We start from the raw sequence: 26,100 nt of genomic DNA, 5'->3' as shown, positions 1-26,100 counted from the left end.
CATCTTTTTTTTTTGTGTGTGATACGCGGGCCTCTCACTGTTGTGGCCTCTCCCGTTGCGGAGCACAGGCTCCGGACGCGCAGGCTCAGTGGCCATAGCTCACGGGCCCAGCCGCTCCACGGCATGTGGGATCTTCCCGGACCGGGGCACGAACCCGTGTCCCCTGCATCGGCAGGCGGACTCTCAACCACTGTGCCACCAGGGGAGCCCTGAAGCTCTCATCTTTTTGACGGGAGGAGCTTCTTCTCAGGTTCCATTTTACCTAGGATTATACAGTAATTCTTCACACTGCTGCTGGCGTGTGAGATACACAGGAACAAAACTGACTGAAGACAAAAGATGGGTCCATCTCCTTGGGTGAAATGCAAGAAAGGGACGAAGCCATATCAACCCAGCTTCTCTCTGCCGTAGGTGGGGCAGCCTGGAGGTTAAGCCTGTGGCTCCAGGTACCAGGATGAAATCTGCATTCTGTCACTGACCGACCAGCTGGCCACATTAGGCAAATGGTTGAATCTCTTTCAGCCCATTTCTTCATCTGTCTCCTAAGTTTATTGTGAGATTGAAATGTGTTATCATATGGAAGGGGCTTAGGGAGGGCTTGGCCCACCAAAAGAATTCAGACTTTACCCATCCTTAGCCATACCCACAGTACTTATCTGCTGTCTCCTAAATGTCCAAGGGAAGATTTAGCCACTGTGCAAAACTGCCATTCAAAACTAAGCTCAGTGTTAGCTGCATCGTTGACTGCCATGTTTTAGTTCCAAAAGGCTTTCTTTTAGGTGTCTTGTGTCCCAAATTTGTGACAGGTTGAAACAATCATTTTAGTTTGAAATCTCAAGGAATCTGAACATGAGAGATTTCATTTTATATAAGGTTTCTATTATAACGTATATTCTTCTTACGTCTTTATCTAAAGCGCAGAGAGAATAAAACCCAAATAAGATAGAAAAGGTGTAACTGAGAGGAGGAAAAGGAAGAGAGAGGAAGACGATTGGGAACATAACAAGCTGTGTGTTTTCTTTCTAGATTTAAAGATTGAGTCATTAGAATTTGCTCATATCTGCATCTCAAAAGAATGCAAATGCCATCTCAATTTCAGGGAAAGAATTAGTTAAGGATACCACGCTGGCTTTGAAAAGTTTGCTTTGATCGTATGCCAAATGGCAAAATGAATGGATTTAATTTGAAATTGCCTGTCTTCAGAAGGATGTGATATGGAACATATTTAGGATTTAGCCCTTTCATTTAAGATTAAACATACTAAAAATGTCCTCATCAATTATTGACAGCCGAATATTAAAACAGAGGCTTCATTTCAATCTTGAGAGAACACTGCTTGTTTCTAGAAATACATTTCCTCCCTCTTTCAACTACAACACTGCATGATGTGCTCAAGAGGGGACATTTCCTAAATTGGTGTGGGAGCTGGCAAGCACTTTGTCCTGTCTGCCTCAGTAGGCCCACGACCTGTAGTTTAGGGTTCAAATGAAATGTATTCAGTGGAGCAGACTGCTAGGAAAATGTCATAAGAAACATGTAAGAGCTGACCCTTAAAATAATGAAATCTCAAAGCTTATTTGTTTTACGTTTTCTACGAGTAATTAATAACAGTTGTGAACGGGCAGCAAGGCCACGCCCATGGAAATGTGGCTTAGGACTGTTACATTTGTCCTCGGTCCCCCGAAGTCCCTTTTCTTAGAGGTGGCCTCAGATTAATAGGAATATATAAATCCTTTGATAATGCTGTCCTTGTCTGGAACAAAAAGCTTTGTCTAAAGTCTCCCGCCACCTCATTTCCACACATCGAAATTCTATCCACCTTTCATTTACCATATTTTACCTGAAGTCTTACTTGACCTCTTCCCCTTCTCCGTGCACACACACACCCTTTGATGATCCATTATTCTGAAAAGAGATTCAGAGTGTCTTAAATAACCGAAGGAAGTGGAGATTAAACCTAGATGGAGGAAGGGTATGTCAGGGGAAGGGGTCAAGAAAGTTTTCAGGAAAGAAATGTGTAGAATTTGATTTGGGCTTCCCTGTTACATTATAACGTGGAGGATCTGGATCCATGTGTTCGGTACGTATTTGCTGATTTTATTGAATGTAGCTTTGAAGAGAAGAAAAAATTCACCAAAAGGTAGCAGGGGGAGGTGAGGAGGACAGTTCTATCCACGTTGTTTTATTCATTTCATTACCAAGTGAGCCCATCCCATAGAGCAGCCATCATGCACGGTACACAGTTGGCACTCAATAATGAATCCATGAACAAAGGACACAGGACAAAAACATGAGCTGTTCCTACCCTTGAAGTTCTTACAGTCTAGTTAGTAAGGGAGCAGTTACCTTCACTAAGTAGATAACTCTGTTATGGGAGCACCGTGGGAGGCTGTGTAAACCTCAGTAGGGTTCAGGAAGGATTTCTCAGATGAGACCCAAGCTGGGACTTGAGAGACAATTAGAAGTTATCTGATGGGGATGGAATATACAACATGATAACTGTAGTCATCAACACTGTATCGTGTATTTGAAAGTTGCTAAGAGAATAGATTTTAAAAGTTCTCTTCGCAAGAAAAAAAATGTGTAACTATGTGAGGTAATGGATGATAACTAAACATATTGTGGCAATCATTTCCAATATATATGTTTATCAAATCATTATGTTGTATACCTTAAACGTATGCAAAATGTCAATTATATCTCAATAAAACTGGAAAAAAATAAAGGGAAAGAAAAGAAGCTATCTGAAGGAAAAGGGTGTCACAGGCAGAAGAGAGAACAAGTGAGAGACGGCTTGGAGATACAGAATAGGCTGCCTTTCGGAACCTATAAGTGGAAATTTGCTGGAGTACAGATTAGGCAAAGGGTAGAATGTGTGATTTGTGGGTGACTGATGGCCATTTTATAAAGGGCCTTTCATGCTAAGCCACGCCATGTTCTTAGAAGCTCTGTGAAGCCACCGAAGGATTTTATGGAAGAACTATATCATCAGCATTTTCTTTTTTAGAAAGACCTGTCTTGCAGTAGACTTTCAAGGTTGATTCGAGGGTGGCCAGACTGAAGCTGGGGGACCTAGTGCGGCCATCGGGAGAGCTGTGGCGAGCCAGGGAGTTGGTGAGGATGAAGAGTAGATGCTGGAAGATTGAGAGAACACAAGCTGACTGCTGGGATATGGGGTGAGGGAGAGGGAAAAGACCAGGATGACATTCAGCTTCCTGGCTTGAGCAACTGAGTAGATGGGGTCCATTTGTTGAGAAAGAGGAGAAGCAGATTTAGAGGTTGCCCCCCACAAAGAATGTGGCTTTAGAGGCATGAAGTTTAAGGCGCCTATCGAATAACCCAAAGGAAATGTCCAGGCAACAGCGGAATATGGGGACTAGAGTTCTGGAGACGGGTTTGTCTAAAAGATAGTTGAGGTGCATTCGGACAGGTGAAAGGAGACAGGTGGGAAAGGCTTAACAAATCTCCTATTCGTCTGAGCTTCAGATATTTCCAGTAGGGGCTGTTGTCTTTGCGATTTACTCACTGTCTCTCTGAGCCTCAGCCCCTGCTAATGGTGCAGGGTTTCCAAAGGCAAAGATTGAAGGCAATGACCCAGTTGATTTCCTCCTTAGAATTATTTAATTTACCACATTGTTTTTTTAAAGGAAACTTTTAAAGCTTAGCAGCCAAGAAAGAAATCTTGATGGTTAATTGGGGCTTTACATTTTAAGTAGATAACATCAATAAAATCACCTTAGTATAATTAGACTAAATTTTATACGAGATATCGTTCTGAGCATTCCTATGATTTCTCTTAATATTTTAAGGATTAGATACAGGTACAAGTATAGATACAAATATAGATGGATGTAGGCATAGATATATTTATATACTTGGATTTAGATATAGGGAGATTTGTACAGCTAGAGCCAGCGGACCAAATACAGACATATAAACAAAACATTGTTTATCTTCAAATGTGGGAATCATAATATTAACAGCTCGAATAAACTTATTGTTCTCAGTGATTTAAATATATTAATTTACTTAATGCTCAGAACAGCACTGTGAGGTAGATTCTGTTATTATCCCGTTTTGCAGATAAGAAAACTGAGGTGTTGGGTAAGTAAATTGCTTAAGGTTGCACAAATCCTGGGTCTGGGATTTGAACTAGGCAGTGTGGGTCTAGAGTCTATGCTAGTAACGTGGCTTTATATTGCCTCTCTTTATCGATCTCTAATGGGTAAATCAATATTTAAATAAATTTAGAATGCAGTTCCTGTCCTCAGGTAAGCTGTAAAGGGAGCCGTGCCGTTCATCAATGACGCATGCGCAATTAGAGCCTGTGGCTAATCAGGGCTGATGATAGCCGCAGGCATTCTTGCAGATTAACCATCAGAGAAGAGGAGCTGCTGGCCCAGAGAAGGATGTAGCAGCCGTTAGCTCTCAGCAAATGCCTCGAACCCAGGCAGCCATTGACACTGTAAACTGAAATGTAGCAGCTGTAAAAGGACTGTCGGATGCTCCCTTTGTATTTATAACCATGCAGAGACGTCCAACTTTATGGCACGTAACAGGCAACTGTGCTCATAACCACTTTCTCAGGGGTCTCGTTTTCCTGGCCCATCCCCCTTACAGGTCGGGGTGCTCCTCCCTGCCACTCCCTAGGTGTTCAGAGACCCCTTGGGAGGCTTACAAGTGTCCTGGGGCAGGAAGGAGGCATGCAGGCATCCACAGATGGTATCTTGCTTGGCATAGCCAGGCTCCACGGTCCCCTGGTCTCACTGGTGGGAGCAGTGAGACCCACCAGAACCAGTCCTGCATTCAGGTGCTGGGAGGGTCTTCCTCACCCAAAGCATGGGCAGTTGCTGTGCAAGGATCGTAGGCACGCAGACAGCGCCACCTGTAAGCTCCTCTCTTGGTCCCCCCGTCTGGCACTTACCAGCCCTTACTGAGCAGCTGCAGGACGGGGTCCAAGCAACCCCCTTACTTGTTCCTTCTCCTCAGGCCTCCATCTTGGGTATTTACAAAATGGGTTCATGTGTGGCAGGAACTCAGTCATCTATAATATGAGACCTGGGCGGAAACTTTGCAGATTTTAGTTTCTTGGTTCTCATCCTGGTGATTCAAACGTTTAGGGAAATGAACGTCATCAGCTGAGAGTTATATAAGCCTTGTACTTGTTTTAGCTATTCTGAAAACCTAGACTGCTGACTACTTGGTGATGGCCCAGGTGACTCATAATTCCCTCGGTCATACTTCCTGGGAAGTGAATGAAGTTGCAGCTTAAGGGCCCCTCATTTGCGTGGGTCTCTACCAAGGCCCTGGTAGGGCCCTGTGGCCTGTTCCCATGGTCATATATAGTCTGTAAATTTTGCAAAAGTTATTCCTTATGAATTTTTTGGTTCTCATTCAAAAACAAAATTCTAACTTCATGCCTAATTTTGTATTATTTTGCTTCAGGAGGGCTTCCCAAGTTGTAAAAGCTTCAGGCTCCACGATACTTAGATTCACCCCTATTCCAAGGTCATTCCAGTTTCTAGCCCTTGTACGGTTTCTTAGTTTTGGAGGAGTTTGGGAAGTTTTGTTTTTCCAGTTCTAAATGCATAGATGGCGGCTTAGTGGAAGTAGAGAACCAGAGATTTCCTTAACTAAAGAGAAGTAAAAATGGATGCTCACATGGCAATGTTATCCAGCCTCTGTGAACTTTAGGGTCACTGCTGGGAATGAAAGAACAGAACCAAACACAGACCACAGAAAGCATTCTGCCGAGAAAGGCGTGTGATGAATTCATGAGGTTTTAGGACAAAGTAGCTCCTTTTGGAGTTTGGATCTGAGTTTTAGATCTTTGTCTCTCACAAGGACTCCACTGAGAAGGGATAAAGTCTTTTGTGCCTTTACCAGTGAATTATCTTTTTTTTTTTTGAGCCGTTATGCGACATGAGGTCTGTCCTCTTCTTTTATCAGCAAGGAAGAGTTGAGAGCCTCCTTTCACAATGATTTTTTTAATTTAAGTAATATCAGGACCACAAAGGGAACAAAGCATGATTTAACACAAGTCTGCCTGGCCTAAGAAATCCTGACAGGTTAAAATCCAGATGAAAAAAAAATCCCTACATGCAGGCCTGGTTATGCCTGTCACGTAAGGAGCCTGCATTATGGAAGGTTTACAATAACAGTCCTTTTGACAGGAGGCCCTCCTGAGCAGCCTATAAAATCCAGTATGATCCTTAAACATGGGATTTGCACAGGGCTCACCCGGAGCATCCACTGAGAAGTGATAAACCTAAATGAATTGTTTCATTCCTCAGCTGTTTCTGGGAGGTGTTATCTGACAGACGAGAGCCTTGAGATTTTGAGGGAAGCTGAATTTCTTATTGAGATAATTTATACCCAAAGGGATCATAACTGAGAAAATTGAAAAATATATGAAGGCATAAAGCATCGTTTGGAACGCAGTAAAGTCACCATTGGATTTCTCTGGCAGCCACGTTTTCCAGGATAGGACTCTTCTTCTGGATGGACAAGGAAAGCTGGTTTTTCTCATTTTGGTTTTTCAGACTTCTCACTTGTTTGCATGGCATCCATGGTATATCGGTAGTATAAACAACTTGACCTTACTAGTTCTGGTTTTGCTAACTAGTTAGTCGGGTGACCTTGCGGAGGTCATTCACTTCTTTGGCTTTCATGTGTTACTCAAGGATAATAGTAATTCCAACTCTCCTTCAAAGGGCTTTAGTGAAGATTTAATGAGATAATATATTAGACAATATTTTTTATCTGCAACCTGTCTGGTTTAGAACTAAACTGAAGGTAATATTTCAATGTTCTGATAGTCTATAATATACCTTGGGGTTTTTGTATCAACCAATCAAGTAGAATCCATTGAGTACTTCCTAAGTCCTGAGGATGCTGTTAAAGGCTGTTGACTTAAAAAATAATTGTTGCTTCCATTTTGATCGGAAACTATAATGAATCACCTGCTACTTGATCTGTGTTCTGTAGCCACTGAGGCCAGCATTCTCCACATCACCGGAGCTTCTTTATGAGGACCCTGGACAGATCCTTCTGCCTGGTTTTAAGACCAGGCTCATCTTTACCCTGTTGGCCCTGAGAATTGCATAACTGCTGAGGATTATCATATCATGTCAGCTTTGAGAAAAATTAGTGGCCAAATGTTGGCCCACCCGTGGCAAATGGTCAAGACTCTATGAGAAGCTCTTCACCTTTTCTGAAGAGTCCTCCTTCTTGGCTTTATCTTTCTACCCTTGTTTTCCTCTTTTTCTCTACCCGATTTCTGGTTTTGTTTTATTTTGTTCTTATATGTCTTTATAAGGCATGTTAGAATCTGTTTTTAATGTGGGGCACAAATAATAAATAAAGGTCTAATTATAACAGAGATAAAGTAAGAAGGTTTAAGGAAAACCACAGTGAACTTCTCCAGGGAAAGCGACCAATGCTTCTATTGGTAGCAATTCGTCTATACCTGCCTCCACACTGTCCAGACTACTCAAGAAAAGCAAATACATTTAAAGGTAGAAAATGTTAAATTCCAAAGTGTTCCTATTTGAAACCATAGAATTATTTGATTTCACATGTGGCCTGAGTTAGGTCTGGATCTCCATTCTCTGGTAAGCAGCCACTTTCACAATTTTCAGGCATACTACCTGAAATGTCTTTATGTGTACCTTGTAATCCTTGCTATATAAAGGGTGAAGCTGATAAAAATTGATGAGGGTAAAAATATCAAATTCTGCTTTGGACCTCAAGCCCCCCAGACCTGCATGGCCTTACCACCTACCACACTCTCCTTTTCTGGTTATCTTGTCTACCCTGCTAAGGGTGTCAGTTTCTCAGGATACCCTCCATTGACACAGCATCCTCCCCTGTGTTCACGTCCTCATCCACCACCACTCTTCACCCCTGGTCCTTCTTCTCCCATCAACATCCTCTCCTAGCCTCTCTCACTTTCTTCTCTAGAGCCCCTTGTTAATTTTTCTAAGAGTACAATTCGTGTTCTAAAATAATCCCTCCACATCCTCCCCATACCAATCCTAGATTACTCTTTTCTTTTTTTTTTTTTTTTTTTTTTGCGGTACGCGGGCCTCTCACTGTTGTGGCCTCTCCCGTTGCGGAGCACAGGCTCCGGACGCGCAGGCTCAGCGGCCACGGCTCACGGGCCCAGCCGCTCCGCGGCATGTGGGATCTTCCCGGACTGGGGCACGAACCCGTGTCCCCTGCATCGGCAGGCAGACTCTCAACCACTGCGCCACCAGGGAAGCCCCCTAGATTACTCTTGACGACATTTATCCCCTGGGCATCACTCAAGTGGAGGCAGACCATTCCTTGACCTCCATCATGCTGTACCCTTAAGATTTTCACTAGACCCCTTGTCTTCACCCCATGCCAACTAAATCCTTACTTTTTCTGAAGTCCTATCATGCAGCAGTTCTCAAAGAGTAATCTACAGACTTCTGGAAGTTCCCATGAGGTCAAAACTATTTCCATAATAACACTAAGACATTATTTGCTTTGTCAACCATGTTGACATTTACACCCATGGTGCAAAAACAATAGTGGTTAAAACTCCTGGTACTTTGGTATGAATCAGTGCAGTGGCACCTAACTGTACTTACTAGCATTTGTATTCTTCACAGCCACACACACACAGTTAAAAACAAAAAAGTGCAATAAAGAAAAATGCCTGTTTAACTTCAGAATGTCCTTGATGAAGCAGTTAAGGTTATTGGTTTTATTAACTCTTTATTCTTGAGCACATGCCTTTTTAATAATCTGAATAACGAAGTGAGAAGTACACATAAAACAGTTCTGTGGCATACCAAAATACAATGTGTGACTTGAGAAAATGTTCTAAGATGTTCTAAGCTGCACTAGATACTTATTTTCCTCCTGGAACACAGAAAGAACAACGAACAGACAAACCACAGTTATGCAGACATAGATATTTGGCGGACATTATATCAAAAACGAATGAATGAGTGTGTCCTTGAAGGAAAATAACTGGCAGTGTCTGTTGCCAATGATAAAGAACAGACTTTCAAGCAAAAATTAGAATTTTGGAAAACTTGTATCCACCCACAAGGCTATGACAGCTTTCCAATATGGAAAGACTTTTTGATAAGATAGGTGGTAATATTAGTGAATGTGATTTTTGATATTGTGTAATGAAATGTGTCAACATTTGGAAAAGCTGTATAACTCAAGGAACCAATATTTTCCAAATGACCGAGGTACACTATGACAGAATCCTGCATGAGTAAAAAATCCACTAAAGGTGCAAAGTAGATTAACGGATTTTAATATAATCAAATAAAAATGTTATTTGATTATGGCTTCAGATTCAACATTGCAATAGACTTTTAGGAACTGCCACTAGTTGAGTTTTGATGAAGTATCAAGGAAGAATATTCACAATTATTTGAAAGGCTATTGCAATGCTCTTCCCTTTTCCAACCACATATTTGGGTGAGGCCAGCTTTTCTTCAAACCCTTCAGACAAAACAGCATAACGTAACAGAAGCAGATATGAGATTCCAGGTCTCTTCTATGAAAGCAGAAATGAAAGAGATTTGCAAAAATCTAAAACCAGGCCAGTCTTCTCATTAAATGTTATCTTTTTGGGGAAAACAGTTATTTTTCATAAAAAGATTATTTTGTCATATGATGGATTTATGATTGTTACTAGGAGATGAATTTATAAATAAATATTTTTCAATTTCTCAGTCTTAATTTCTAGTACAATAAACATGAATAGATAAAATTCACATTAACAAAGTTCTTTAGGATGGACTTAGAGATTCTCATACTAAGCGAAGTAAGTCAGGCAGAGAAAGACAAATATATGATATCACTTATATGTGGAATCTAAAATATGACACAAATGAACTTATCTCCAAAACGGAAACAGACTCACAGACATAGAGAACAGACTTGTAGTTGCCAAGGGGGAGGGTGGGGGGAGGGGAGGGATGGATTGGGAAGTTGGGGTTAGCAGATGCAAACTCTTATATCTAGAATGGATAAACAACAGGGTCCTACTGTATAGCACAAGGAGCTATATTCAATATCCTCTGATGAACCGTAAGAGAAAAGAATATGAAAAAGAATGTGTATATATATTTATAACTGAATCATTTTGCTACACCGCAGAAGTTAACACAACATTGTAAATCAAGTATATTTCAATAAAATAAATTGAAAAAAAAAAAGTTCTTTAGGATCTTCCATCATTTTTGTGTGTAGCAAGATCCAGAGACCAGAGTTTGAGATCATCGTTGTACAGCTTTGTCCAAACCAGTGGCTAAAAAGAGATTAACTATTGAGGAATTAACTTATTGTGTTTGTGGGGTACCAGACTGGAGGAAACTGGCAGCCAAAGGTCAGGAAAATATTACTGTGTGCCTGGTGGGAGCCTGGGCATCAAAACCATAGAAAATTTGCTGTAAAGGCAGGTGGAAAACCCCTGGGGCTGGCTCTGATCAAGTCACTGCTTTGTCTAAGGGTACACCTGGCACGTTCACTGCGCTGGGTCTGCCTCTCACCAGTTTGCTCTGGTATCCCCCTGCCTCAGCAAATGAAATGTTTGTCATGTCACTAGTGGGAAAAAAAATAGAGATAGCCAGCAAATTCCCAGTGCTTGGCCAGCCGTCACCCCCACCACTACAAGTTCTCAAAAGACCTGTGCAGAGGGGACAAGCCAAGTAAAAATTAGTTGTTTGTTATTATTATCATTATAGAGAGGGGCCCCAGATGGGCCAGTGAAAACCCTGGTCTCTGAGCCCTGGGCTGCACCCCCGGTCTGGTGGAAGACCTCTTTTTGCTTTTGGCCTAAGCCCAAAACAAGTGATATCAAAGAGGCTTCTGTCACCCGCCACCTCCAGCTTGCTGCCTGTATTAGCTACCTGGGACCCTCTTTTGAAGAGTACAATAGTGGAGAAAATAATTGCAGTCGTCACTGACGTCTGACATTCATATAACCCCTGCACTAAGCCTGAAGCCTCGCCTCCTGGATTCCTTTCTCCTAATCCAGGCTCTTGAGGCCAAAAGGCTGAGATGGGAAGCATAAAGAAGACATAAAACAAAAAGCAAGGAATTAGACTCCAAGGAAAAGAACACCTCCTCCCCCAAGGCTATGCTGAGGTCCTGGGGAGGGGGCAGGAAGGAAACTCCCACACTAGAAATGGCAAAACAGAGAGCAACAAAGAAACCCATGGATTTTGTCCTAAAAGATATGATATGCCACATAGAAATAAGATCTTTTAATTTCTTAATTCCTCCCATTCCTGAAAATTCTCAGATTAATCAAACCACCAGCTTTGATTTTACCAGCCGAGACTATTCCCATTGCGAGGAACCGGAAAGCGTTTTATTCACCAGGATTCTTGTTCAGGAAAACACAGGAGTGTTGGGAAAGAATTCCTAAGAAATTCTTAGGAAGCCCCAGGCTTAAGCCCCAGGCCTGGGAGTTGGCTGATCCCAAGGTTTGAGAGTTGAGAATGAAAAATACCCAAGGAACAAACAAGGAAAGACCCCTGTTTTGTTCTTGCTAAGGAAAGAGGAATAAGAACAGAGCCTGAAAAGGAGGAAGAACCCCTCAAATCTCTCCATAAATGTCATGAAACTGAAACAAAAAGCTGTTTTGAAAAGGGTTATTATGGGATTATTATGAAATCGTGTGTGTGAATCTTTTGAAAATTATAAAAGTTCTATAGAACGTAAAGAATCTTTCACTCAATTAAAAAAATGTGGAAAAAAATACATAAAGAAAAAAAAGAGGTTCCCTATTAATGACATTCAAATTCTTTAAAAAAAATTGCCATGGCCACCAAGGTTTCAATAAACATCCTTATATGTAAACAAAAATAAAAACAGAAAACAAACAAAAAACATACACACAGAAAAAAAAAAAAGACAACAAGTGTGTGTAGACATGAGTCAAAAATGGGAGAAACTATGGTGGGCCACACACTGGGGAATCTCAGAAATGTGCAGCAGCCTTTGGAAAGATCACAAGCCTTGGACTTGAGGGTCTGAGACAAGTTCACTTGGATGTCCAAGAGGCAGGAAGACCTTCCCGGACATCTGAGTTCCTCTTCCCATGCAGCCTCGGAGGGCAGTGATTCTCTAACCTGACATCACCTTGTTGATTCTATTAGATGTGGTCACACAGGAGCCTTGGGGAAGCTTATTGCTCTCCATCTCTTGCTCTTATTAATGCAACGATCTCTCCCTCTCGGTCTAGCAGGGTAATTATGGATGTAATTGAAAACATCTCTGTATTCTGGTCCTGGCTCTGCCAATAACTGCCCATGTGACCGTGGGCAGGTCCTCGTCTCTTCAGACCTCAGAGCCCTGATTTGTAAAATGATGGAGGTGAGGAGGGAGAGGCTGAGTTAATTATCCCTTTTGTCCCTTACAAATGCAAATGCAATGAATCTTGCAGTATTAATCTTTCATGCATCTTCATTCTCACTTGAACTCTTATGACAAAATGCCTTTTATTGTAGAAATAAAAGAATCAGCGTTTTTTTGTTTTATTTTTTTAATAGATGTTATTTCCTTAGTGACAATTTCTCCTTTAAGAACACAGAGTAACTTAACATGCACTGGTTTTGTTACTCATAATAGGATCTTTTTTTACTTTTTAAACTAAGAGGAACTAGATAGGTGGTGTTAATATATATATATGTATTTATTTTAATTCTCTAGTTTTCCTTTACGTCGTTCCCCATTCTTGCAGGTGTTCTCTTATTTGTGTCTGTGTCTGCCTCTCACCTTAGATTCTTAGATCATTGAGATTCAGAACAAAACGATCCTCATCTCTGTAGCCTTCTAAAACCTAAAGACCATCCTTTGTACAAAGTGAGCATTGAATGGATATTTCTTCAGTTGAATTGAAATTTGTGTCAAATCAAAATTTTTTAATTATTGCTTTGTATTGTGATAGGTTTGGTTGTACTGCAGAAATATCCACAAATCTCAGTGGTTTCACGCACTAGAGAGTTCTTTTCCTTTGCCAAGGCAAAGTGAGCTATAGGATGGGGTGGGAGTTGGGAAAAAGATGTTTTCTGTTCCACAGAGTCACTCAGAGACCCAGGCTGAGGAGAATCCTACTTCTGACTACGCTACCATCTGGAGCACATGGCATCTTCAGGGAAAGAGACTGAAAATTTTCTCGAGGGCTTTTTTCCTGCTTTCTGTACCCATTTCATTGACCAGAACTAATCACATGGCACTGCCTGACTAGAAGGATTTTGGGTCGTGTGGGCTCCCATATATGTAGGCAAGAACAGTGCCCCCAAGCTTGATAATCACTAGCAGTGGCCACCACATGCTTTACTCAATAGCTATAATGTTTCGGAGATAATGGACTCCTTTGAGAATCCTATGACCATTACGATCCCTCTCCCAGAAATAAACACATATATGTTGAAACACCCAACACTTTGCATAATTGTCAGGTTTTTCATTAATTTCTAACCCCATTCACTGGTCCCCCTACAGATCCTTAGACACAGGTTATGAATCCTTTGACAGAATCCACAGGCACGTTTAGTAACTGGTAACAGACCAACAGGTGAAAAAAAGTACATTACAGTGTTCTGTTTTAATTTTATGTTAGGAAGAGCCTATTTATTTATCTAGTTACTTGTTTTTGTCAGATCTGGCATAGTACAAGATATATGGCCAATGGGCTTTCCTCTGTGTTTGTTTTTATCAGGAAAAATTTGAGGGTCTGTTCCGGACCTATGATGACTGTGTGACGTTCCAGCTATTTAAGAGTTTCAGACGTGTCCGAATAAACTTCAGCAATCCCAAATCTGCAGCCCGAGCCAGGATAGAGCTTCATGAAACCCAGTTCAGAGGGAAAAAATTAAAACTCTACTTTGCACAGGTAAGATCATTCTTTACCAAAGTGAATCCTTTTGCCCTGCATTATTTTTTTTTTACCTTTTCAAAGTGTAAATGGAGCCCTTTCTACTTTCAGATTGGCTTGTAGTCTATAATTCGTTCACTGAGAAACAAACTTATGTCATGATTCCCAGGCAGGGACAGCACAGTGGTTTAGAAAGCAGGTTCTGAGGGCCAACAGTCTTGGTTCTAATCTAGGCAGGTTACATAACCTCACTAGGCCTCAGTTTCCTCATCTGTAAAATGGGGATGGTGACATACTCCCTACACTGTCATTATGAGGATTAAATGAATTACTGTGTGTTAAAGTGCTTAACATTCCGTAAATGCACAGTGAATGCCAGCTAGTACTTGTAATAAGAATGCTCTGATCCCGACTTAGCTAGCAGGGTTATAATTAAATTATATGACAGTTTTAATGGACTGTATACCTTTTCAGTGATTCATATCCATGAGAAAAAGTTACAAACATATGGAAATCAATATTGTGTTTTATTTTATCCAAGAATAAATTCTGGCTATTATAAAAAGGCACGGGTAATTCTTGGCAATATTTATGAAGTCCACAGCAGTAGAAAATCAATGTCCATAATGTTTCATTAGTGTCTTCATTTCATTATTAGTTATCTCAATCCATCTGTTATTGGTCTGTAAGGATCATTTCGGCCTTTGGACTCTGAAGAGATGACACAATGAAATGAACATAGACTTTACTTCTTTTTAAAGCTGAATAGTATCCCATTGTATGTATATATCATATTTTCTTTATCCATTCATCTGTCCATGAACATTTAGGTTGTATCCACGTCTTGACGATTTCAAATAGTGCTACAATGAATATAGGAGTGCTAATATTTGTTCAATGTCCTGATTTCAATTCTTTTGGATAAATACCCAGGAGTAGAATTGCTAGATCACATGGTAGTTCTATTTTAATTTTTTTTGAGGAATCCCCCCATTTTGTTTTCCAAGGCAGCTGCTCGATTTGCATTCCCACCAACAGTGTGGAAGAGTTCCAATTTCTCCACATTCACACCAACACTTGTTGTCTTTTGTTCTTTTGATCATAGCCATTCTGACAGGTGTGAGGTGATATCTCATTATGGTTTTGATTTGCAGTTCCCTGATGATTAGTGATGTTGATCCTTTTATCTTTTACCTATTGGCCATTTGTATGTCTTCTTTATAGACGTGTCTATTCAAGTCCTCAGCCCACTTTTGAATCAGGTTATTAGGGTTGGTTGAGCCAGAAGGTAGAAACAACCCAAATGTTCAAAAATGGGTGAACAGATATACAAATTGTAGTCTGTCCATTCAGTAGAATATTTTCCAACCATAAAAAGGAACGAAGTACTAATACATGCTACATCATGGATGAATCTTGAAAACATTATGCTAAGTGAAAGAAGCTGGTTGCAAAATATCACGTGTTCTATGAGTTGATTATAAGAAATGTCCAGGATACGCAAATCCGTAGAAACAGAAAGCAAATGGATGGTTGCCACGATCTGACCAGAGGCAGAAATGGTAGTAACTGTTTAATGGGTACAGGGTTTCCTCTGGGGTAATAAAAATACTTGGAATCTCGATAGTAGTGGTGATTGCACAATATCGGGCATATACTAAACGCCACTGAAATTGTTCAGTTTAAAATGGTTCAATTTCAAATTATGTGACTGTCACCTCAATTAAAAGAGAGAGAGAGAGAGGAAGGGAGAAAGATAGGAAGGTGGGAAGAAAGGATGGGGAGGGGAGGGGAGGGGCAAGGAGGGGTCTTAGGACCAGCACCAGCAGCATCGCCTGGGAACTTGTTAGCAATGCAGATTCTCAGGCCCTGCTCCCGATCTCAGAAACTCCAGGAGCGGGGCTCAGCAATCCGACTCAGTAAGCTTCCCAGGTCATTCTTAGGCAGCTAAATGTTGAGATCCACTTATCTGCAGATCAAATAAGGTAACTGAGCACATGGTATGTGGTCAGTAGTCACTATTATCGTAGCCTGGCTCATTGGTTCACTTGTCACACCTGGCTGAAAGCCAGGCTCTGCGTCTTAGTGGAACAACATGGCACATCTGAGGCCACAATGAACCATGTGTCTTCATTTCTACTGTGTTTGAAAGGTCCAGACTCCAGAGACAGACGGAGACAAACTGCATTTGGCTCCACCACAGCCCGCCAAACAGTTTCTCATCTCGCCCCCTGCCTCTCCTCCTGTCGGCTGGCAGCCCATCAGTGATGCCACACCAGTCCTTAACTATGACCTCCTCTATGCCGTGGCCAAACTAGGACCAGGTAAGCTCTGTGGGCCTTCCTGAAAATAAATATTTGTCAGCAACTTAGAAAAGCCAAACAAGATAACAGTCCTGAAATCCTGGGCTCCCGGTAACATCGGCATTTCTAATGGGTTTATCGCTGTATGTGGCCAGCGAGAGGAATGATGAATGAAAATGCAGCGTCAGACTTTGTACCTGTTCAAAAACAATTCAGAAACTGGCACGAAAATGTCAGTCCGTGCAAATTCTGGATTGCAATGAAGATATTCTAAGTTTGCAAAACAGGCAAAATGAGCTCTACCAGCTAGCACGACGAGGCTTCTATGCTGTGCAGCCTTGTTTTATGGCTGTGCCCAGGAATCTTCTGCTACAAGACAAGCCACCTGCCAAAGTGAAGCCTCTGAGTCCCCATGAAGCCAGTCACAATAGCCTCTAACTTTAGAAAAATCTGTGGTCATTTTGTTCCAGTGTTGGTACCTGTAGTTTGGATGCTCTCATTTTCACTGCAGTGTAGTATTCCACTGGGCAATTCCACCACCATTCTGTATTCATCCACTCTCCTGTTGACGGACATTTAGATGGTTTCCAGACGCACTTATCCAAAAGCTTATGTTTTATGCCTAGAAGTGATACTGTCCTCAGTTTCAGCAGATGGCGCTACCTTGTACTCCATAGTAGTTTTCCTATATTATAGCAGGAGAGGAAGTGGGGGAGAGTGGGTGGTCCGAAACCAGGTGGCAGCTGAGGTTTTAGGCACCAAAGATCCAAAGGTAAATAATGGCCATTGTGTCTTCTCTCTCTTCCAGTGGTTCTCCCGCTGTGAGAGGGGGCTGACTGCACCCCGAGAGATTCTGATTTAATTGACTTGGGTCAACTCAGGCATTGGTATTTTTAAAAATCTCCCCAGGTGATTCTGATGTGCAGATGAGTTCAAGAACCACTGGTAGCCAAATACCGGGGCTGTTAAATTTATAATAAGCTCATATCAGTACTTTTTAGTGTGGTCAGGAAAACATTTGGCATCAGAATCTCCCACCGCAGAAATCTGCAGTTTTAATGAGCACACGTGTTGATTCTTACATACACTGAAATTTAAGAATCCTGGGTATGAGGGTGACCCGCTCTCCTGGTTCACGCATACTCAGGGGTCCTGGGAACTTGTGATGCTAAAACCAAGAAATTCCCAGGCAATTCAGGGAAAGCTGACCATCCTACTGGGTCTTCAGATTTGATTAATAATTACTCCCTGCAAGAGAATTACTGGCTGTCCCATGTGTAGCATTAAAGTCAGATTACAGCACTTTCAAGGGGAGGGTCTTTGGGTGTTTCTTTGTAATCACCGCGCAGTCACTCAGCTTCCCGGAGCCTTTAAAATAGCCATTGTTTTCAACTACTGAGAAGCGGTAGGTGTCTAACTACTAAGATGGGCTGAGGAAAAAAGCGATATAATAATAAGGGAGATGTTTATGGAATGTGATTTCCTTGAAAGTCTAGTCCACATACAGGAATCCTGGACATATGCACTCCCATATGCAAGGTATGTGCAAATGTTGTAGAGTGTGTAAGATACATCAAGTCTGCTCGTCAAGGCTATGACCCATTTCTCCCAGTAATTCAGGGCACTTCAGCAGCAGGACCAACGAAAGCTGCCATCCTTGGAGCTGCTCATTTGACTCCCAAGCAGATATTAACAGGAACACAGTCGAACATCTGGTACAGCCGTTTTGCATGTCGGCAAACAGAGCTCTACACAGAATCACTAAGGTCTTGGCTAGAGGACCTAGGAGTCACTGGCCAACTTGCATTTTACAGGAGGGGAAACTGAGGCCCAGAGAGGGGGGTAGAAATGACTTGCCAGTGACAGGACCAGGGCCCTGAGGCAGTACTCTTCCTGCTTCACTCTTTATAAAGGAAGTCCAGGCTAAATCAAGACTTTCGGATCCCAGCTGGCCTCTGGTCTACTCCCTGTAATCCAGTAAATGAAAATCATTTTTTATCCAGAGCCTAAAAGAAAATTCATTTATAGTCAGTGTTCTCAAAGCTTGATGCAAAGGCAAGATAAGGACAAGTCTCAGACGCCTGCACTGGCTCACTGAGCTGAGTCCCAGGTCTGGAGGGCACTGCCAGGCACCAGTGTGACCTGGGACTGACAGAGGCAGAAGGAGTAGAGGCAATGGGAACCAGGTCTCAGAAGGGAAGCTCACAGAACCTGGTTCGGAGGAGTGAGAAAGTAGGAAGGAAATGGTCTTAAGGAGGCAGAAAAAAGGGGGTTCTTTTTAGAGTTGTGAATAATTTATCGACAGTGTTAAAAATTCATGCCTTTTGCCTTAATTGTGCCGCTAACCTATAAGCCTCACCTTCCCTTACCAAGTAAATCTACCAGTTTTGAAGTGCCCTGTGGTGCAGTCAACACGGAAGTAGGCACTATTAATATTCCCATTTTCCAGATCTGACCACCGAGCTGTAGAGAGGTGAACACACTCGCTTGGGGTGACACAGCTAGTTGGGGGCGGAGACAAATGTCAACCCTGGCTCTTCTGACCATCACTGGGCCAGATCCAATGGTCTCTGTTAAGGATCCTAGCTGCCTGGGTGGACTTTAGGCCAACTCTGCTCTGACATGGGCAGAACATTTATCTCAACCCTCCCTTGACAGTCACCTCTAACACCATCATAACTTCCAGAAAGTCTAATCCAGGGTCTTGTAAGTGTGCAAATGAAGATCTGTGCGCTATGTGGGCAACGGCGAATGTGGAGACTCTCCTGCTCTTTATAGGTGACTGATATCAGCGTCCCATAGAACAGCTGCAGTTTGGGTGTCTTCTCTTCATTTATCCTTCTCTCCATTCCTTGCCAGCAGTTTAAGGCTGTTTCTTTTTATTTAGTTATCCACGTGTCCTGTTCCAGTGTCCTTGAAGCTTCTGCACCCCACACAGATGAATGATTTATACCCAACAATTGAGCCGAAAATATCACAGAGGTTCTAGTAGAGGCCTGGGCCTCTGGCAGCTGTTTCGGCCGCATTGATGAGAGGGCAGGGCCACAGCCTGCATCCCCCCACCCACACCTCTGCCCCCTCCCCAACCAGGTGCCAAGGCAAGGAACTACTCCTTCAGTCTCCTCCTGGAACTTTCCACAAATGCTCACTTCCCCTTGTGGTAATTTTCTGTTGCTCATCTTTCTGTCTTTTCTGCTTTTTGAGGGGAGAATGCAGGTTTCATTCATTTTGGTATTCCCAGGGCCTGATAGCAGTTTGCACATAGTAGATGCTCAATAAATATCGAATGAATGAATGCATGAGCCCCCCTGGAGATAATTCTTCATTGGCAAATGGCTGCTGCTTTATGGCTTTAGCCAGACTGAGTCAGCCAGCACTGAATTAATGTTTTCTCCACCAAGAGGACTTCTAGCATTTCCATTTGAAAAAATAATAATAATTTAGTAAAATTCTTTTTTTTTTTTTTTTTTTTTTTTTGCTGTACGCGGGTCTCTCACCGTTGTGGCCTCTCCCTCTGTGGAGCACAGGCTCCAGACACGCAGGCCCAGCGGCCACAGCTCACGGGCCCAGCTGCTCCGCGGCATGTGGGATCTTCCCGGATGGGGGCACGAACCCATGTCCCCTGCATCGGCAGGCAGACTCTCAACCACTGCGCCACCAGGGAAGCCCTAAAATTCATTTTTTGTTCCCTAGGCAGAATCATTTCAGTAACAAATTATAAGTCATTCCATGTTAAGGATGACTACCTCAATTCCAGCAGTAGAGAAATAAATTAGAATGAGAGCAGAGAAAAGCAACTCAAATGATCAAAGGAATGGTATTCTTCTTCCTTCGGAGGAATGACAAATAGTGCTCAGCTGGTTCAGCTGAGTGACTGAGAAGGGATGCAGAAATCTAAGGATGCTGAAGAAAAGTAACTCTAACAAAAGAGCATCTCTGAGCAGGGATCCGGCGTGAGACAGTCCTCGGGCCCGGAATCACGTTGGCAAACCAGCTGACTTGTGGGAGCTTTGGCACGTGTAGCTGCCCATGGAAGGCAGTCGTGTGCTCTATTTAGACCCTTTCATGGAGGATAAATGGGAGAGTGAGGACACAGGCCTTAGCTCAGACAGGAAGGGGCAAAACAGCACCTCGTTCTTTAAGCAAGGCACACTGGTGACCCTCTTCCAGAGAGGGGCAACTTGTGCTCCCCGGAACTTCTAAAGAAGCTCTTGAAACGAGCATGGAGGGAACAGTGCAATTACGAAGGGACCATGATCAAACCCAAGCTTGTGGGTTTCCTCTGAGATCCTTTGAAATCCTTAATGGGATGTTACGACATGAGACCAGGGCCACCCAACACTGGAGAAGCATCTCTCTGTACTATTTATTATAGTGAGAACAAATTCATAGTCCGGAAAATATATGAGAGGCACAATTTCAAACATTTTTAACCACTGTCTCCATGACTATATGTTCTGTTTTTCATCCAGAAAGTAAGTAAAATAGATAAATAAGGGGAAAGCTGTAAATAGAAACAATGGTTAAAACTTACATATGGGGCTTACTGTGTGTCAGGCATTGTTCTAAACACCTTACTATATAGATTATCTCATTTAATGTTCACTGTGACTCTACGAGAAGGTGGTGTTATTCTCCTCATTTATACAGCTGGGGAATGTGAGGCACAGAGTGGTTAAGTAATTTGCCCAAGGCTACACAGCTGGTAAGTTAAAATACGTCCCTCTGCCCCTGGTGAGAAACAGAAAGGATTAATGAAGCCAGCACCCTTACCTTGAAGAGTGCAAAGTTTGCAAAACCAGGGAGTTCTCTTGAAGAGTAAAATTAATTTCTCCAAAAGAAATTCCAGACTGTTGCAAAAGGACATTTTAAAAATACAAAAGAACTGAGACATTTGTTCCTCCAAATTTCATTTCTCTGTTTATTGGCACCTCCTAAAATGTATCCACAGCATTGGTTCTTTAAAGCAAGTTTGATGCTTTCCTCTAATGTCAGGCAGGACATGTGGATCAGAATTCACCATCCTCTGCTTTTTTTAAAGGACAGGTCTATATAAAACAGAAGCTTTCTATGCAAATCAGAACTACAATGAGGTATCACCTCACTCCAGTCAGAATGGCCATCATCAAAAAGTCTACAAATAATAAATGCTGAAGAGGGTGTGGAGAAAAAGAAACCCTCCTACACTGTTGGTAGGAATGTAAATTGGTGTAGCCACTATGGAGAACAGTATGGAGGTTCCCTCAAAAACTAAAAATAGAGTTACCATGTGATGCAGCAATCCCACTCCTGGGCATATATCTGGAAAAGACGAAAACTAATTCAAAAAGATAGATGCACCCCAGTGTTCATAGCAGCACTATTTACAACAGCCAAGACATGGACGCAACCTAAGTGTCCATCGACAGATGAATGGATAAAGAAGATGAGGTATAGATATACAGTGGAATATTACTCAGCCATAAAAAAGAATGAAATAATGCCATTTGCAGCAGCATGGATGGACCTAGAGATTATCGTGCTAAGTGTAGTAAGTCAGACAGAGAAAGACAAATAACATATGATGTCACTTATATGTGGGATCTAAAGAAAATGATACAAATGAACTTATTTATAAGAGAGAAACAGACTCACAGACACAGAAAACAAACTTATGGTTAGCAAAAGGGAAAGGTGGGGGGAGGGATAAATTAGGAGTTTGGGATTAATAGGTACACACTACTATATATAAAATAAACAACAAGGACCTACTTATACACAGGGAACTATATTCAATATCATGTAATAAACTATAATGGGAAAGAACCTGAAAAACATTTTATATATATATATATATATATATATATATATATATATATATATATATGCTAGTTGTAAATCAACTATACTTCAATTAAAAAAAACAAAAAAACAGAAGCTTTCTACATTTATATTAATTCCCCTAGTGAATTTACAGACACCCATCATTTAACAATGACCTGGACAAAATAAGATGAGCTTTTTCCTGGTGGAGAATGAATCGGATGTTTTCTTTTGTTTATTTTATAATGCCTATTATTCCTGACTCCAGAAAGAGTATAATCCTATGTTCTTTTTGGATGTAAAACAAAATAGGAAACACAAAACCCAGCCCAGCAAAACAGCTTATCTGTACACATTAGCAAAATGGCAAAATAGAGAGATGTCCGTGGCACTAGATGGGTGGTCAGTCAGAGGTGGGCTGTGAAATGTCAGCTTATTCTGCTCTCTAGGATGGCTCTGGAAGGTCAAGTTCATTGTCACTGGAAATGCCTGCAAGGAGAAATATGGAAAGTCATCGTCTGGGCATTTTTTTCCTCCTGCTATTTTTAGCTCTTGTTAGAGAGATCAATTTTAGTTAACTGCAGAGGAGGGCTTAAAATGGTGCTCGAGTTTCGAGTTGCGTACATCGGCTATATTTAGATTTTTTTCCAAATTCTTCTCCATCAAAACATGTCATAGTAATTGCTGGTTTGCTTCTCAGTATACATTGTTTCTCCCCAAACAGAAAATAGATTTCATTAATACGTGTCACGTATAAGGAAGAAACATTTTCTATTCCAGGCTCATTGATTCCAAGGTAGGGAAAATTCCATTTTTTAAATATAGATGAACACCTATATTTGGGGTACCTGTAGCATGACCGCTATCTAAGCCCCAGTTCTTGTTCGACAACTGCTATACTCTGATCACAGACACAAAAAGCAAATAAAACAGCCAGTCCCAGGGTTCCATGTAGCGCAGTCTCTGCACGTCACCCCCGACCCGAGGGACACGCAGATTTGTGAGCCCAGGACGGACACGAGCTCCTTATTTTACACCTACTTTCGAAGAATTTTCCCGGGGGGGGGTGATGTTAAAGGGGCTTTTCTTCTTAGCACATATTCCACAATTATCCTCAATCACTACTGAGTAGCAAGATGAAATATTTCCTCTTCTTATTTCACAGGTAAAATATGCACGTTGTAGGAAAACGGAAAAGACACAGGAGCAAAACGTGGGGGTGTGGGCGTGTGTGCGCATGCGCCGTGCGCATACCCATAGTCCCAATGCCAGGTCGCTATTCTTGGGAAAGGAGGAACAGGGTGATCATTCCCAGACTGGAGAACCTCCTGATTCTATGGCCAAATACAAAGTGAGAGTGCGTCCACTTCCCTTCCTCACGTCTGCATTTTCCTCTCATCGCGGGAACACAAGCCCCTCCTCACAGGCTCCGGGGACCCTGTCTCCCTGGTTTCTCTTTATCTTTCCACCTTCTCCCTCTCTGGTTCCCTTGGTCCTTTACCTCCATCTAGGGTTCCACTCCTTTGTCTCAACCACTAATGCAGGGGCCTCAATCCGTTGTCCCCATGAATTCCCTTCAGGTCCTAAATGACTCAGGAGGGAATGAAGATAAATGGCCACCTAATCCAGTCTTAGAGGAAAAGCCCCAGAAGATAAGCAAACTTTCTTTTTTTTTTTACTGAAGGATAGTTGATTTACAATATTATGTTAGTTTCAGGAGTACAGCGTAATGATTCAATTTTTTTACAGATTATACTCCATTAAAAGTTATTACAAAATAATGGCTATAACTCCCTGTGCTCTTCAACATACCCTTGTTACTCATCTATTTTATACATGGTAGTTTGTATCTCTTAATCCTCTACCCCCCTCTTGCCCCTCTGCCTTCCCTCTCCTCACTGAAAACCACTAGTTTGTTCTCTGTATCTGAGTTGGTTTCTGTTTTGCTATGTTTTTATTTTATCTTCTAGATTCCACATATAAGTGATATCAAATAGTATTTGTCTTTCTCTGCCTGACTAATCCCTAGGCCCATCCACACTGCTGCAAGTGGCAGAATCATTCTTTTTTATGGAGGAGTAATATTCCATTGCATGCGTGCATGCGTGTGTGTGTGTGTGTGTGTGTGTGTGTGTGTATCACATCTTCTTTATCCATTCATCTGTTGATGGGCACTTGGGTTGCTTCCATATCTTGGCTACAGTAAATAACACTGCTATGAACATTGGGGTGCATGTATCTTTTCAAATTAGTGTTTTTATTTTTTCCAGATAAATACCCAAGAGTGGAATTGCTGGAACATATGGTAGTCCTATTTTTAATTTTTTGAGGAACCACTCGCTATACTGTTTTCTATAGTGGCTGCACCAATTTACATTCCCACCGGTAGTGTACAAAGGTTCCCTTTTCTACACATCCTCACCAATATTTGTTATTTGTAAGACTTTTTGATGATAGCCATTCTGGCAAGTGTGAGGCAAACTTTCTTTTATTAAAATAGAGCACCTCTTAAAACAAAACTATGGAAGTATTCTGCCTCTCCCCACCTCCCTCTTCCTCTCCCTCCCCTTAGCCCTCCTCCATCTTACCAGAGACCACTTCTGTTTTCCTAGTTTGTTGAGGGTCGGGGCTGAGGAGAGGGGTGGGTGAGGAAGAAGACCCCCGATCACTCACATGGATAATCTTTTCCTAACATGCACATATTCCAGACCTACTGAGGCAGGGAGGTCCATGTGTAGCCCTGATGTCTTTTCTGTGCCCTCCCAACCTCATTCCTGAACATCACAGGCAATATGGCGGTCATGCTTTCACACTCGGTGGACCTCCATTGGAGTCCTGTCTCCACCACTTGTTTGTGGTGACCTGGAGCAATTTACTTCCCCCGCTGCACCTCTTTTTATTTAATGGTGATTATTTGACAACTTGCAAGCTCATTATGAAGATACAATAAATAATATACATAAAGCACTTAGCCCAGTGCCTGGTACATAAGAACCATCAAATCCATAGTGGGTTCTGTGATCATTCTGCTCTGAGCAGTATTGTTTAGCAAGGCATCCTCAGAGAGATTTCTTGTTTCCTCTGCCAGTACATGAATTACAGAGTCTACCAGGCAGTAAGAACAAGGTGCGCGTCCTTTGAGGTGTTGGTTGTTATTTACATGGGCTTGTTCTCGGAACTGCCAGTGAAATATTTGGGTTGGTCTAGGCTTTGCTTTATACCTTCTGCCACCCAAGCCTAGAGGGCGTTTTTTGACAGAAACAGCTGCTGCGTAAAGGAAAGGGACAGAGTTGCTCTTCAGTGACTCATCCTGCCCTCATGTCTACCTACGGCATTTTTCTCCGAGGGTTTCCAAAATTAAATATGAGCTTGTGGAATCACTACGGAATCAGAGAGAAAAAAATTGCAGAAGACTTCCCTCTCTGCAAATACTTCTTCCTCCCTGGATTTTTTAAAAAAAATCCTAAATCCCTCTTTCTACTTCTGCTTAGAAAATCAGTTCTTTCTCCACTCTCAGACTGATCTGATGGATAGGTGGCCAACAAATAGCTGTGATTTTATTTATTTACTTATTTATTTATTTATTTATATTTTTGGCCACACTGCATGGCTGCGGGATCTCAGTTCCCCGACCCGGGATTGAACCGAGACCATGGCAGTGAAAGCACCAAATCCTCGCCACTAGACCACCAGGAAACTACCAGCTGTGATTTTTAAAGTTTCAGTAAGTCCCTGTGCCCTGGGTCATCTCCTCTTTTAATTTGTAGCTGTCAATCAAGCTCCAACTTGAAGAGAGGTATTTCTCTTGCTTTAGGATGATGATTAAAACTCAGGATGTGAGTTTGAATCCAGCCTCCACTTTTTATTAGCTGTGTGACTTTGAGCAACTTTCTTAACCTCTCTGTGTCTCAGCATCCTCAACCGTAAAATCGGATTGTTGCAAACATCAAATGAGATAATAGTAAACGCTTAGTGTGTGTTACCTACTTATTGTCACCTGATTTTCAAACCGTATCTTAGTCTCCTGCTCAAATGTAAGTGCCCATGTTAAGCTCTCAGCTCAGTGTTTCTCAGTGTGGCATTTTGGAACTGACAATGCAGTACATTTAGCATCTT

The 26,100-nt window shown here is 41.9% G+C and overlaps 1 protein-coding gene across 3 annotated transcripts in view; it reads left to right on the top strand.

The window, feature by feature from the left end:
- Positions 1-26,100, top strand: part of RCAN2 (regulator of calcineurin 2) — a 261,617-nt gene that overhangs the window by 224,832 nt on the left and 10,685 nt on the right. For all 3 annotated transcript variants that reach the window (XM_032650011.1, XM_032650010.1, XM_032650012.1), the window contains 2 exons: positions 13,724-13,897; positions 16,032-16,203. In XM_032650011.1, coding sequence (XP_032505902.1) covers positions 13,724-13,897; positions 16,032-16,203 — 346 coding nt within the window. The remainder of the gene's footprint in view (positions 1-13,723; positions 13,898-16,031; positions 16,204-26,100) is intronic.

The sequence above is a fragment of the Phocoena sinus genome, chromosome 11 (genome assembly GCF_008692025.1).
Source record: "Phocoena sinus isolate mPhoSin1 chromosome 11, mPhoSin1.pri, whole genome shotgun sequence".
NCBI lineage: Eukaryota > Metazoa > Chordata > Mammalia > Artiodactyla > Phocoenidae > Phocoena > Phocoena sinus.
The sequence above is the reverse complement of the archived record's forward strand: the minus strand, read 5'-3'. Positions and strand labels throughout refer to the sequence as shown.